This window comes from Streptopelia decaocto, assembly GCF_964273445.1.
Source record: "Streptopelia decaocto genome assembly, chromosome: 4".
NCBI lineage: Eukaryota > Metazoa > Chordata > Aves > Columbiformes > Columbidae > Streptopelia > Streptopelia decaocto.
Genome location: NC_138658.1, coordinates 38299156 through 38315822, shown reverse-complemented (window position 1 = coordinate 38315822; position 16667 = coordinate 38299156). Strand labels below are relative to the sequence as shown.

General features: G+C 37.2%; 1 protein-coding gene across 3 annotated transcripts in view; it reads right to left on the bottom strand.

The window, feature by feature from the left end:
- CLCN3 (chloride voltage-gated channel 3) overlaps nucleotides 1-16667 on the bottom strand; it is a 73092-nt gene that overhangs the window by 41777 nt on the left and 14648 nt on the right. For all 3 annotated transcript variants that reach the window (XM_082051828.1, XM_082051827.1, XM_082051830.1), the window contains one exon: nucleotides 15494-15669. In XM_082051828.1, the coding sequence (XP_081907954.1) occupies nucleotides 15494-15653 (160 nt within the window). In that variant the 5' untranslated portion in view covers nucleotides 15654-15669. The remainder of the gene's footprint in view (nucleotides 1-15493; nucleotides 15670-16667) is intronic.

Sequence of the window (16667 nt, the reverse complement as noted above, 5' to 3'; positions counted from 1 at the left end):
GTTCTTAGTTGCCAGGTTAAACCACAACACATGCTAGAAGCCAAGCACTGCTCCACAGGGTGAGCTTGCCCTGCTTTCACCTCCACCACCCCATTCACATTGTAGAACTTGGAGTTCTACAGAAGTGAATGTCAGATATGAACATATGCACTCCAAAACATTAAAGCAAGAATTAATTACATCTTTAATTAGAATGGTCTGGTATCTCAATTTTTTTGGTGGTAATTGTCCTGGTATTATAACCACATAATATCCATATCCATATTAAAAAGTCTGGGGGAGAGCAAATGTAATAAACACATGTCCATACTTAACTTCGCATTACTCTACACATTGATAAAATGCTCCAAGTCTCTTAAAGGTCTCAGACACAAAATAAGCAACAACCCACATGAATGCTATGCAAGGCGTTCATGTGATACATCACCAAACAGTGACTGTTACAGCTTTGTCAAAGCCCAAGCACTTCAAATAACCGGTATCTAAAGACACAAAATCTTGAACTGACTACATAATTGCTTGCTTTTGAAACAGATTACTATATATTGTATCCATATATTAATTTACACTTTGTATGTTCTTGTACTGGTCTTACCTTGCAATTATTGGTAAGAATTTTTTTTACATGAGATTTCCATAGTTAGTTCACTTGTAATGAAATACTTAAGTACATACATTTTTTTTTCTCGTCAGCACATAAAATTATTGTTCCATGAGATATTATTCTCAGTCATTTAAAGTATTCTGTTTCAGTAAAATGTGTCATACGTTAACTACACTATCACTTAAGTTGCAGAGATTCATTTTTGTGAAAATACATAACAGTAAAAAATGCTCTCAAGAGCTGAAAATGGATATGCTAGTTAGACATACCGCCTCAGTATAACACTAATATATCTTGTACATGTGTATGTATACACATAAACACATGATGTAACTGAGGGGTCCCAGTGAAATTAGCAAGACCTTTAATGCTTAGCAAAGGTGAGAACAATGCATGCTTGCAGCACCAAGGACCAGCTTCAGTTTCATTCACACAGGACATAAGGAACAAAATTAATTTTATTATGTATGCTTTTTTACCTCTGAAAGTGTGACAGACAGACAACTACTTTAGTTTTCAAATGCATTGGTTTCTTAGATAATTTTCCAAGTATGTTCTTAAGGAAGTGATTTATTTTATAAGACAATGTCAGTGTTACAACCTATGTACTGTAAATGATCTTTTTGAGCACAGGACAAAGAAATATTAAATTTACTTTACAGACCTGTCAATATATTAAATCTTTAAAATATTGCTCCAATACAAATGTTGAAAAAATGCTGCTCTCTCTCTCTACATGGAAAAAACAAATGAGAATGAAGAAAAAAAAATATAATACAGCAAAATATATTTTAAAACCTTAAAGACTTTTCTTATCTCTAAGACGAAGTGAAGCCTTGAACCACAGATACTAAGTTTTAAAATACTGGTGTCTTCTACTGAGTTAAAACAGACACCTGCATTTGCTGTCATCTATACAATGAAATGCTTTCTGAAGAGTGGCCTCCTACAATCACCTTTTCAACAATAGCAACTGAATCTTTACGATCTTTAATATCCAAAAGTGGTGTGACTTTCACAGCCATTATGCATTCTCACCAGATATTTTTGACTGTTGAAAAATAAACCGAAGCACCTCTGAACTTCAAATTATCCTCATTACTGCTCCATTAAGTAGAAGTAAAACAGAAATCCCTGACAATTCTCAACTCCTTACCTCAACAGCGCCTGGAAAGAGTCTGTAATCTTATTGTAAGGCTCTAAAGAAAAAGTCATTCACAGCAGGAAGAAATACAACAACAATCTTTGTAACCTGAAGAAAGAATTATTACAGAATGAACTGTTAGTGCATTTATTTTATGTTGATAATAGAAGACTTCATATTTGATAGAATATGAAATAAAGGATATAAAGGACTTAACAGAGTCTGGAAGATCATCACTAGTTTAAGAGTTTGATGTGGTTACCAAAGGCCTGGAATGTCTCAGAACGGCTAATAAAAATCAGTCACAGCAAATAAATGGCTAATTTATTGGCCTAAACTTGTTCACTGTACTAAGGCACATGGAAAAATTTCTACACATTTCTAATATTCAGTCCAAGTTTGAAAAGATAAAGGGTATAACTAGTTGGAGGACACTTTTTATAAACTTTAGATAAAGATAGAAAATAAATGGCACCAAGTCTGCAGTGTAAATCAAATACAACTTCTCATTTGCTACATAGTATTTCAAGTCTACCTAATTTTAATTGCAGCAGCTCTACCAAGGTCACTTGTAGACTGGCTGCCCAATACAGTCCTTTCTTTGTCTACTCTTAAAAAGCAGAAGAGTCATTTTCCCTTCTCAATTACCAGCAGCTTGTGTTCTCATTGTTCATAACCACTACTACTGTGTGTATTCCCCTTCCTATAATACAATGAAAAGTATGGGTTTTTTAAGCAAGAGAAAGATTCTATGCATGCTAACCTGACCAAGTTAAGCCAGTCTTTTTTAATATTTAGAAGTCTACAATTTCATCTTTCCAAATTACTCTTTTTCTACCTGGTTTGAAATAGTGTCTGACTGGTAATTTTATATTCAGAACAGAATGTCAGTTATTTTTGTTGTGAAGTTCAACAAATTCCAACACTGTAGTTAGTGAAATAGTGTCTCTAGCTAACTAAGTACTTGGGGCATTAGGGAGTACCCAATATTATGTTCATAATATTGTTGCAAGGCCTAAACTTAGTTTTACAATAGCCTTATTTTTCAGTGACTGAGAACCCTTTAAAATGGCCAGTTCAGTACACAGAACAGCTTATATGTAAACAGCAGGTTAGTACAGCAGCTTCCTTTTAAGATTTCATCACAGTAATTACAGACTAAGGCCTCAATCCCAGAAATCCTCCATGTCCAAGTAACTTCACACATCTGAGTGCTCCCATTGTTCTCAGCTGGCACACGCTGTGGTTAACCCTTCCTTAGATGCATTTATCTTTGCAGAAAAGGGTTCTAAGTCCATTGTTCTATAAATATCACAATGTATATGGATGACACATTTAATGAATACTGAGAATGAAGAAAGATATCTTAATCCTCCCTCCACACCTTTTCCCTTTTAGGGAGAGAGAACAAACATTAAAATATCTGAAAATACAAAAACAAGTGAGAAGTTAGACAAATCAGATGCACCCAGGTAAAGGTGTTTTGTGGTGACAAAACAAGGCCAGTGAAAAGAAGAGCAGTGTCACAGAGCCATGACAGCCTGCTTACTGGAGGTTGGATGGAGGACCTTAATTCCAAAGCACTACTCCACCATTTCATATTAAAAGGTAAACTAGGTTAAAGGGAGATAACCAGATATCTTGTTATATATAAACCAAACAATCTCTCAATTCCCTCAAATATTTGGTTTATTTTGGTGATAGAATATGTAATTTCATTGCATCAGATCATGAAAATTAAAAAATCATGTCTTTTATAAAACTCCAAATTTAAGACTGAGGAAGCTGAATGATTTCATTAAAGTAACAAGAGATGCCAAAAATATGTCTGATAATGACAAAAGTTAGTGTGACTGATGCAGAACATTTTGGTGACTCTTCACTGTCATTTTCTTTCCTATTATTATTCAAAACTAAAGCCTTTCCTTCAGCAGAGCCAGGATGTAATTTTCTCTTGAAAAATGCTACATAATAGAGCACTCCTCAAAGCGGCTGCCATCTCCAACCATTTAACTCGTACACATCCTAAACTGAAGGCTGGGCATGAAAGCATCCATTTACAACAGGCTACCCAAAAAAATACACAAAATGTCTTAAAACCTACTGTGTCCAATTTCTCTTCCTTCCATTCTTTTCTTTCCAGCTTTATTACCCTGTCTTTTTTTCCAATTTCTTCTTTTCTCAATCTATGAGGCCTAATTAAAACCAGGTCTAATCCCTCTACCAGCTTGACTTATACTTAATGTGCTTCAGTTTACTGATCTTACAGCCCCTTCAGTCTAACTTTTGTTCATTCTGCATAGAATTATACAGCTTTTTTGTTTTTTTTCAAACACGCTTCTCTCAGTTCTGGTACCCAGACACAGTCCAGAATGAAATAACTCAAAGATGTGATTAAAACAAAGAAAAAGAAAAAAAAATAAACTTCCATTAGTTCAGTTATTCATAGCTTCAAATTAATACACAGTAAAATTATATTATATTAATCTTAAATTAAAGAGTCCCAAACTTCATTCATTCATTCATTAGCATTATATAGAACTCCATGCTTGATCACAGTGGTGGTAGCAAAAGGCTCCCAGCTCTGTATCAAGCTAATGCTGTGATATGCAGAAGGCTCCATTAAGGTGTTTCCATTGCCACCTCATCAAAAGCCTCACTGAGGCAGATAGACAACAATATGAAAAATTTCAGACCAAATGTAAAAGCAGAAGAAAAAATTATAACATGCTGTTGAGTAGTTCAAGGCAGATGGGGTTTATATAAAACAGGAGTCAAAAAGCCCAGAGGAATGTGCTCAGCAGCGATACACAATAATATTTCCTCTATTTGTGTTTTATTATACAGAAAAAAACCCAGCTTCTAAATCACTGGGTTTTTTTCAATATAATTTGTTTCCCACAAATTAGTTCCTTAATTTTGCTTGCAATCATTTCACCCAGCAGAGAACACTTGATTCCAGGATCTAACCTAATAAGCTTGTTTCTTCACTGGCCAACCACATGTTCCTCAATTATGCTTCTACAGTATTGTGTAACTTCCAAGGGTGCTTTGATTCACTGTCCAGACACGGAAGATGGTAATTTAAGTCAAACTCAACCAGCAAACAGAATGCCGTAGAACAGGTCATATAGCTATAAGCACATTGTGTAATCAATTTTGAGACTGACTTCCCCCCAGGGTAGCTGAACCTTCACTGCGAATCAGTGAAATATGAATAAAGGTTCCCTACTGCCATGTAAAACTTTAGGACAGGAAAAAAAATAAACAGAAAAAAGGGGAAATAATGAAATCATGATGCAACATGACCAAAATAAAGTGGAAAAACCCCGAGTGTTTGGTCCCTAAAGACTGTTTTGACACCTTGGCCCAAAACACTTAAAGCAAGACTACTCTCTTCAATTGTCTTTTCACTTCTTTCTGGGCTTGTCCATCATACTTCTTCATCTATAGCCAAACACTGGAAGAAAACCCTTTACATCAAAAAACTACATATAGCTATCAGCTGAGAGAAGTGGGGTTCTTTTTTTTTTTTGTAATTAGTTAGCTTTATACTGACATTAAAAATATCTAATTCTACTGTACTAATAATGCAATAAGGACTTTGAAAGAAAAACAGACTATGTTCTGCAAACAAGTTGCTTTCTCTGATTCTGTAGGTACCTCTTAACTTTCTATCATTTTTCTGTTCTTTACAGGGTAGGCTTTTCCTAAGAAAAAGTCCTACTGCATTTTTACCTTTGCAGACATGTCCTCTCCTCACAACTCCAATATGCTAAAACCGTAATTATAACTCATCAACAAAACAATTTTGCTTTCTTAGCAGGAAGCAATCCTGGCTTACTTAGCAGCTTTCCTAAAGTTTACTTCTCCCTTTTCTAGGACTAGCCAAAGTTCTGCTACAAAGATCATTTGGTTTTCCCTCTTACGTAAATGCATTTAAGGAAATAGGCTTTATCTGTTAGATTTCCCTTATTCAGTTTTAGGGTTATTTTTTGCCACTATTTCCAACTTACACTGGGATGAAATTACAGCACCAACATGTATTCCTCTCTAGATGTGCCATATATATTAAGCTTACTTCTTGTCTTCAAGAATATTACATCTTCTCCATACATACATAAACTGTGTGAACATAGTGCCAACAGCAATTTTGCATGTTGTTAATACATAATGCTATTCTATGCCAGGCATATTTGAATTCCATGAAACTATGAGCTCAATACTTAGTAGTGGTCAAAATAAGACTTGCTACTTCATGACATGGTATTTCCATGACATGCCAAATGCTATGTGAAGTTCTGTTCCCTCTTTTAAGTTACAGATAACAGAAAAGGTTCAGAAAGGGGCACTAAAAAGGATTCAAAGCATGGGATAGCTGCAAGGTCCAACTGAGCAAACAAGAAGTCCTTAACCTGGAAAAGAGACAACTGAGGGAAAGAAATAAGCAGCAATGGAAATAAAATTCTTGCTGTCTATTGTAATGAAAGAGCTCTTAAGATAGTTATTGGTTTTCAGGATCAAGAAAACAACAAATGACAAGGAGAACAAGAAATTTTTGTTAATGACTATACGTTGTATAGCAAATGACTATACAGTTATAGCAAAACATAAGCTATAAACAGTTTGATACCTCACACTAGTGATTAACAAATTTACCTACTAACTGATTTGCTATAATTAAATTACTGCTTTGATGCAGTTCTTTTTGGTGGAAACCTTGGGTTTTTAAACCATGATTCTTCCCTTTCTCCACTGAGAAGCCTTCCACAGCTACAGCACCATGCTGTCCATCTGCTGACCGCCATTAGTTTCTACCTGCATATGGCCAATGCATGACAGGCCTTATCGGAGTATGTGTATTGGGCAAGACAACCAAGACACCCTAGTTTCAGGTCACCCTGTCCTACTTTCATAGCAAACCTTTTTGTACCAACAGCAGTTTCATTTCAATAAGCTAATAATAACCTCTTAAGCCCCTATGTATCAGCAGAAAGAATTTTCACAGCTGCAATATCAAGAAAAAAAAAAAAGAGCATTTATGCTGTACAAGGGTGAGGGACAAAGAAGTCCATGTGTCAGTCCATGCTACTGCATAGGCCAGTGTCAGCCTAGGCAAGACTGGCAGTTAGAGCTGTTCTTAGCAGTATTTATACCTGGATTGAGGTTCACAATAAATGAAGTGGTTCTTCACATAAGGCGTAGCTAAGCTGTTAGAGCTTCCCAAAGGATAGTGTGGGTGCTAAGGACCATGAAAAAGGAATCCACTGATGAAGACTAAAACTCTAAACCCACCACTCAACTGAGAGAAGCCCTCAGCCATTGAAAACCACTGTACAAGTACTGAGATGAACTTCCGTGGGCACTAACTTTTGACTCTTGTCAGAGACAGGATGCTGAGCTGTGTGGATTTGTGGTTTCACCCCATAAAGCTGTTCTTGCATTTCAGGAACATCACAATATCCTCTTCCAGAAGAAGATTTCTGTTCATTCTGAGCAGATGAAATGCTTTCACGTTAAAATTTATTTCTTAGCTGGTAAGCAAGAATATTCTCAAAGTTAGAAAGCAAGAGTGCAGCCTGACATCGATGTGGTTAAAATCCTATCTGCCTCCTTTGGCTGACTTGAGAGAACAAATCAAAGGCAAAGTGAATAAATGAAACAGTATTATTAATGCTGTGATTATGATTATTTATTTAGTACTTAAAGACTTTATGGTCATATTAGACTATTGCATGCTTCAGACTCTTGTTCCTGCATATCTGCCATCACATTTCCTGTTTTCATTCCTTCTCCTTACACTATTCATAGAGCATGCCTGGGAGGAGGACACACATCTGATAGCACTCTACCGGGCTGTCAAGTCAGAAATAACTGCCTCAGCAGCATCTGTTAACAAAGCCACTGTGCTGTGAGTTCTTCAGCAGAGCTGCAGAAGGAAAACAACAAGATTATATAATATCTGAAAGACAGAAAGAATGAGTTACTAGTATTATGATTTATCTTCTTCCAGCGTAACAGGCTAGAAATGCATATGCTTGTGTGCTTTGGAAGATGATGAAACCTAATTTTGTAAATACAACTTTGGCAAGGAAAACTGACAAGACTATTCAAGGACTGTAGGGAGGGTTAAGTTCTAAAACCAATACAATTCTCATATCCTATAAACAAGGCTTCAAAGAACTGACCTTGGCATCTGTGAGGAATTCATTACTAGAACTTTACATACACACACACACAAACTGCCATAATTTCCATCCCTTAGGAAGTCTCGTGCCACAACAATCCAATTCTAAAGGCACAGACTAACACTCTAAACACTGTTACAGGTTGTTCAACTAAAACAACAAGTGATTTTTCATTTTGGACAATAATTACGTTAAAAAAACAAAAAACAAACAAAAAACCAAACCAAACAAACAAACAAAAAAAAACCAAAACACACACACACAACAGATCAGAGTTCAAGAAAATCACCGTCACGATAAACACGTAAGATGCAAAAGAAATTTCAAACACCTGCAATTCATTCAATAATGACATCCAGTAACTAAAGAGAAAACATTTTTTTGAACCTTAACCTCAGAATCTTCCAGTCAATTTTTTCATTTTCTGCCAGAAGTCTGAAATCCTTGACGGAAGAACTTTGTTAATTAGCCCAGTTACCCATGTAAACATAATGTATAACAACCTGTGTTACAGATAGATGGACAAAATTATCTTCACGCATTACTAATGAGGAGGAAAAAAAAAAAAAAACAAAAACAAAAGAAACATTGTTCTGTACTGTCAGATATCTTGTGTTCACCTGCATTAGTAGCATGGAGCACAGGCAAAATGTCTACAATTCTAACCACAATCCAAAAGAAAAAAGTAAATGATAACCAGTTACTGACAATTTAACTACTCACAATAAACTAGCTGTGCCTCATGCTTGGTGTTGTAATCACAGCAAGTCATCTCATGCTTCAATTGTATGACATAATTTGAAAGCAAATATATTCCCTCCACAAGAAGAACAATGAGCCCTTTAATGCAAATATTGCTAACTTGGAAAATAGGTTGTATGTAACTTAGGAAAGAGATATGTCAAACTGTCATAAGGACTGTTCGGTCATGTCAGTTTTATACCACATTCACGGAAAACACAAACAATGCCAATGGTGCAAAATGACACTGAAGAGCCTTCTTTATATCAGCCATGGACAAGAGGAAGTACACCTGTTAATACAACTTCCACGCATAAAAAATATAACAGGAACTGGAGTTCTTTAGGCAGCAAATAAGTTATTTTATTCTTTCCTTTGCATCCTTTCTTTTCTTTATGAACTGCAATATTTAAATACAAACAAGCAAACGTGAAAAGACGTTCACAAGTTGTTGGAAAACATAATTATGTCTAGATCTTGCTTGAACAATTAACCTCTGATGTGGTATGAATTTCTGGATTGTACAGAAGAACCTGCACTTGCTGAAAATTACATTCTATTCCTCAAATAATGTCATAACATTAGTTTACTGTATCACATTTTTTATATTGGTCTTTAGGGTGTTGGAAATTAATAATTTTAGCCTCACTTTAGGCAAAGGACTCCCACTCATGGGTAAGGACAGTATAGGAGAGCCGCAGTGTTTTACATCATGACCTGTTGGCATATTCTTTTTTTCAGTGGTGCTGCTATCACTGTGGGGAGATAGTAGCTGTAGCAGCAGCTTTTGAATTACCAGTTTACAGGTTGTCATATTAAGGTTAACTTTTGCCAATTTTCTGTTAACACCATATGCCAGACTGTAAACTGTCTCCACACTGAAGTCACAATATAAGCAACCAAGCTCCTTCAACTGCAGCAGGAATCACTATAACTATTGAAAAGAACATGAAGCTCATTCAGGACTCAGACTCCCACAGAAAGATCAAAGTACCTTGAGACATAAACACCAGTGAGATCATTTGTTTGCAAAGCATTTTTCCTGCAAATAAGGTTTAATCATCTGATTTCAGTCAGTGCCTCGAAAAATTTGCAGTCTGACAACATTACAGAAATCTACCTTCTGCTAAACTTGCCCTGCACTTAAATTGAAAAGTGAAAACTGATGCAGTCCCCTCTTACATCATATAAACAACTCTCAATTCTGAGTACAATTATGGAGACCTCTCCATTTCACCTTGCTAGCTGGCTAACCCTGGGTCATAAAAGGTGAAAGTCTGAACTTTGGAAGAGACTTGTTATACCCTTCAAACCCAGCCAGTAGCCAGAAATTGTGTCTCTCTCAAACTTCAGAGACAGGCAAGGCAAGGCAAGGCAAGGCAAGGCAAGCCAATGTTGAGAGAAAAAGAATAGATCAGACATTTCATCTTCTCATTCACATTCTCCAGTTAAAATATGAATCTGATAATATATTTCAATTTAGGAGATTTCACTTCTGTTCAGAAATAATTCTTTTTTTTTTTCCCCTATTAAAGTGATGGAAAACAATGAACTATTCTCTAAACAGTATAGATCTCTTCCTATAACATTTAAACCAGTATATATTAGCTTGTATGACTTCATTATTAAATAATTTATAGCTTCTCAATGGTAAGTGTAATGTGTTTAACCTGACCTTGCAAGAAACAGAGTATACAGTCTAAAAATAAATACAGAAAGTCATGATGAAAATGATCTCCGCAGATTGCACCCATGGAAATACATTACATGTACAAGCATTAGTTAAGACATCCTCCCTACAAAAAGGCAGATACTTCTGTTATCAGCATAATGTCACTGTAATTCTCATTACACAGCAGTTTATCAAGGAAAACCACTAACTTCAGAACTACAAAGAAATTAGTTTTGATAAGCAACAAAAACGAGTTTTGACCCAAGTTGACAGACAATATCCCTTCTAGGCAGGGCTTTGGTGCAAGCCATCCAAGCCTCCGCATGCATAGCAATTTAATTATTTAGCATGTTAAAACACACTACGATCAAAGAATTTACAATTTCACTATACCTACTTGTTTTCCATAATGCTATCACTAAAAGTCTAAAATTTATGCAAAAAAAACAGCTACTGGGCAGCATAACAGACATATTATATACTACATATATGCTATAATTACTATACATTCATATTTATGTAATACTACATCTTCACAGTTTCTGTATTCTTATCAGATGACACAGTGAAGGATTAGGTAAAATACATGGTCTCAGATGGTGTTAAAGAGAAACAAGATCATTGTACTGCATTGTTTTTAACATAATGGTTAATCCTCCATGTAGAAATATACAAAAATCATCCGAATTGCAGATCAGGTGACACTAAAAAGACAAATGTCTATCAATGGGAAACAGGAGAGTTGCCTGAGGACTGGAGGAAGGCAAATGTAACTCCAGCCTTCAAAAAGGACAGGAAGGAGGACCCAGATAACTATAGCCCGGTTAGCCTCAACTCCATTCCTGAGAAACTGATGGGACAGCCTATCCTTGGTGCCATCTCAAGGCATATAAAGAATAAGGGGGTCATTAGGGGCAGTCAACATGGCTTCACCAAGGGGAAGTCATGCTTGACCAACCTCACTGACTTTTTTGAGGTCATAACTAGGTGGATGGATGATGGCAGGAGGGTGGATGTGGTCTACCTTGACTTCAGTAAGGTATTTGACACAGTTTCCCACAGCATCCTTACAGCTAAACTGAGGGAGTGCAGTCTGGATGATCAGGTAGTGAGATGGACTGTGAACTGGCTGAAGGAAAGAAGCCAGAGAGTCATGGTCAATGGAGCAGAGACTAGTTGGAGGCCTGTATCTAGCGGAGTGCCTCAATGGTCAGTACTGGGGCTTGTATTATTCAATATATTCATCAATGATTTGGACAAGGGAATAGAGTGTACTATCAGCAAGTTTGCTGATGACACCAAGCTGGGAGGAGTGGCTGACACGCCAGAAGGCTGTGCTGCCATCCAGCGAGACCTGGACAGGCTGGAGAGTTGGGCAGGGAAAAATTTAATGAAATATAACAAGGGCAAATGTAGAGTATTGCATCTGGGCAGGAACAACCCCAGGTTCCAGTATAAGTTGGGGAATGACCTATTAGAGAGCAGTGTAGGGGAAAAGGACCTGGGGCTCTTGGTGGACAGCAGGATGACCATGAGCCACTGTGCCCTTGTGGCCAGGAAGGCCAATGGCATCCTGGGATGTATTAGAAGGGTCAAGTATGTATTAGTAGGTCAAGAGAGGTTCTCCTTCCCCTCTACTCTGCCCTGGCGAGACCACACCTGGAATATTGTGTCCAGTTCTGGGCCCCTCAGTTCAACAAGGACAGGGAACTGCTACAGAGAGTCCAGCACAGGGCAACAAAGATAACTGAGGGAATGGAGCATCTCCCTTATGAGGAAAGGCTGGGGGAGCTGTGTCTCTTTAGCTTGGAGGAGACTGAGGGGTGACCTTATTAATGTCTACAAATATATAAAGGGTGAGTGTCATGAGGATGGAGCCAGGCTCTTCTCGGTGACAGCCAATGGTAGACAAGGGGTAATGGGTTTAAACTGGAACACAAGCGGTTCCACTTAAATTTGAGAAGAAAATTCTTCTCAGTGAGGGTATCAGAACACTGGAACCGGCCGCCCAGGGGGGCTGTGGAGTCTCCTACTCTGGAGACATTCAAAACCCGCCTGGACGCCTTCCTGTGTAGCCTCATCTAGGTGTTCCTGCTCCGGCAGGGGGATTGGACTAGATGATCTTTCGAGGTCCCTTCCAATCCCTAACATTCTGTGAACCACATATTAAAGACACCTAACATTCTAGGTGACTTTCTGAAGACAGGTTCCAGTTAACATTCACTTGTTTAGTCTCATATGATATAAAAGATTTTCCCAAATGAGACAAGTACCATGTATCACTAGTATTCTTTTCCAATATAATCCAATTTTCACATGCTTTCAACACAAGGCATATTCACCATTGAATAACAGCCTCAATGGCTTTGTACACCCCGGTTAAGTGCTTAAGTATGAGTGGTAATGTGAATGGTTGCACCATGCCGGCTTTATAGAATCACTGTTCTCGACAACCAAGGGATTTATCAAGCCTACTGAAATGAGCAGACTTCTTCCATTAACTTACTGCCCTCTGAATGAAGGGGAAAGACTACAATTATTTTAGAAATTCCATATTGTTAGTTTTTTATCTGCATAATACATGTGTAGTTTATGGTTCAGTTTTCATTAGCCAAAAAAAGGAGGAAAAAAAAATTTCTTGATCCTTCATTTTCTCCTCACTGCATGGTCTTGATTTTTAGAACTTTGTAATTTTATATTTCATTACATAAGCTGCATAATTATGATGAACACTCTATTGTCCATAGCAGCTTATTCGGATTGGATAAATTCATGTCTGTGCTCATTTGTAGTTCAAGCTTACATTCTACAGCTATGCAGCTTTCAATTTAACCACTTTATTTCCACCATCACTTTGAGTACAGATACATTATTGCCATTTTGTTCATGTTGCTAAGAAACCAAGTTTCTAAATTCTTCCAGCCCTACAGACCTACAACACAAACGGTATATTTAAATAGGTCTCCCCATTTTGGCAGGGTTCACCAGCTCAAGTACAGAGCTAGACCTAAGGCCTCTGCATTCACATCATGCTCTGGAGGGCTTGCAGTGTGGAGAAACAAGGGATCTTCCAGCTCCTGGGATGGTTCTGCCCTTCCTCAGGAAGTGGAATAGATTCTATGTGGTGAATTCAGCTGTACTTAGACTCAGCACAACAAAAACAGGTAAGGATAACAGTTTTTAAATAACAATAACACAAAACAAACAAACCAAACAGTTGATGCTAAGTAACAAAGGACTACAAAAAGGGCACATGCAGTCCAGCAAAAAAGTGCTTGTTTGGTCTTGTCAATGAGATTTGCTGACTTAAAAACACACAAGAAAAACCACCTTACACATTTGGAGACCTAAGGAACAAGAAACACAGATGTTCACCTCCTGCATGTAAGTTTATTTATAACTTCTTTGGAAGTACGTTCTTACCACCTGGAAATGAAAATTTACACCAGATTTTGATCTACTGCTATTTGCTACGATTTACTGTACAAGAAAATATTTTGCATGCATAGAGACACATAAATCACCATTCACTTAAATAGTAGTGGTTATTACCATTGCTGCTTCTTACCAAGTGACCAGAATTGTGGCAAGCAGACGCACCATTACCAAAAAATTCAACTCCAGGAAAGAAAATACATTAGTTTTAAGCTCTAATGCACATTCTAATGCTTCAGCATTATGAGAGAGGGGCTGTGGGCACGTGCAGCAATTAGCATTGCCTTTGACAGTGCAAACAAAACAACGAACTCATCTGTTTAAACTCAATTTATGCATCTAATTTCACAACAAGTAAGAGGCAGAATGCTGGCTCTGTAAACCACTTCTTTTATTGCAAACTTATTTCCCTGTAAAGCTTGAAATGATGGTGAGGATTTATCCAAACAATAACCAGAGTAGCTTCAGACTTTCAGTGCAGGTTGCAAATATTACATTGGACAAGCAAGGCACTCATTTTATTAAAAGTGCCAGATATTCAGAAAAAAATATATTACACATGGAAGCCAGCTGTTCACTTAATAATTTCCTAACTACCAAGTGCTTGACTTCATCAAGCTGGTGTTCTCTAAGTAATTTTGCAGAAGGAATTTTCATGTAGATTGAAGGTGTTCTGGCTCTTGACACCTGCATTGGTGCAAGAGTTAAATAACTGCACATTCAAGACAGATGTAATTAGATGGAAGGAATACAGATGAGAAGGATGCTTATAACGATACAACACAACTATCTAGTAAAATGCCAGCATCCAATTGCTAAGTGCGGCAAAGGGAAGATGCATGAAGGAAGAGACTCTGCATGGACATAAGACAACTAAATGTTAACGGGGGAGGAAAGGATGGTAAAAAAAGAAAACCCATGAGACTGACTTTGATTTTAAACAAACTAAGAGGAAGTGACAAGAGTATATATTTAATCAAGTTTACTATCTTAAGCAGAAATTACTTTCCCTTCTTCTGCTCCCCTCTTCGACCATTGCTAAGAGAATGTTAACACTTTCACTCAATTAACTGCTTATAAATTAAAAAATGAGAGGAAGGAAGAGCTTCCCAGTTCTTTCTTGTTTGTATTACTTCAGTGTGTTTCTCAGTGCTCAAAATAACAACCTTTCTTTGCAACATTTCACCTAGTCAAAAGTTCAAATCATATGCTGTTTTCTGTTACTTCTAACACCCCTACTTAGGAGGTTTATGCCTCTCTGAATCAAGCAGAAACAGATTTATCTCTAGCAGTAATGATTAAAAAGAGACTGTTAATTTCTGCCTCAAAGAAATATTGAAGACAGTAAGACTTCCAAAACCCTGCTGCAGCAAAGACAGACCAGGTAGCTGCAGAATACCCAGCCTTCCCCTACTTGACAGCAAACTTGCCAGTTGCCAGAAATAAGTTAATATCTGCCTGGTATCAGAAGTCATCCCATACAATGTAACTGTTGGCCAAGCACACAGAAAAATATCCAGCCACTTTCAGGTTTAAAGGATCCCTCTGAAAGGCAGATTAACTAAAGAGAAACATTAATTAGTTATGAAAAAAAGGTTGGTTTTGTTTATTAAACAACCCCCCACAGAAAACCCCAAAACAAAAAACCCCACAAAACCAGAAAAATACAACACCGAGAAACTTTTAAGTGGAAATTAACATTAACTTACCAATTGATGCATCACCATCCAAGAGATTGTCATCTTCAGAGGTCTGAAAGTCCATAATTACACCTGCTCCATCTAAAAGCTCCTCATCGCTGCTTGCGCTAGTTATACTGTTGTAGCTGTTTCGATAGTAGCCTCTATGAAACAACTGCTCAGACTCCATTTAGCTGCTTTATAACCTATACAAAGAAAATTAGTTATTTTCTATTTGAATATGCACAAAAGACTGAGAAGTTTACATCAAATAAACAAAAAAAACCCTATATTTCATGCTTTGGGGAAAAAATATTAAGGTCACAATACTCTAAATTACAAAACATGTAGCAGTAATACAGAACATCTTATATATAGAACATTTTGGACACATCTGTAATGATTTTTAACTGGATGATGCTTCCTCATCCCCTTCCTTGGCCTCCCCTTAGTTCAATGTTATCATCATGAAAGTATTTCACTTTCAGTACAGGTGGTTGGAATGTGCATGCCCCATGCGTAAGCATGTGCATTGCACCACGGAGCTGGTGCAAAACCCAGCCAACGTTAAGGTTAAAAATTTGTTTCTTTAGTTATGTTATCTTTGTACTATGCCTGCTTGCAGTGAAACAGATGGCAAGCTGAAGCTGTAGCCCCTTGAACGTAACTGTTCATATTCTTTTGCACGGAAGAGCAAAAATATAAAAGTTGAAAACAGCCCAAAATCTTCATGTCCACATAAAGCTTTCAAAACCCATACCTACCTGCCTTTTATTTGGTTCTTACTTTATTTTTAAACACAATGAGGTGTCAGCAACACCTGCTTTTGTGCACTAACATGTTAGGTTTTCACAGACTCAGGCTGAGTCCTCCTTTGCCTTGTAGAGTTAAATCCACAGAAATAACTTTGTGACTGGGGTGTGAGGGAGGACATGATCAGACCTTGGTTCCATGTTCTTCTTTATCAAAAGAAAATCTTGTGTTTGTCATTTCTCAAAGATCATCATTCCTTATTAACATACAACAGTTCAATATACATTTTTTCAGTAATAAGAAATTTCTCATTCCCTCCAATAAAGGAGTTGTCCCCCCAAACCACCTCCAAATCTTTTCCTTATACCCTTTTTCCTCTGCTGATCTCCAAATTCTGTAACCATTCACTTTAACTTCTACAACACTATATGCACTGTAAACATCCAGCCAG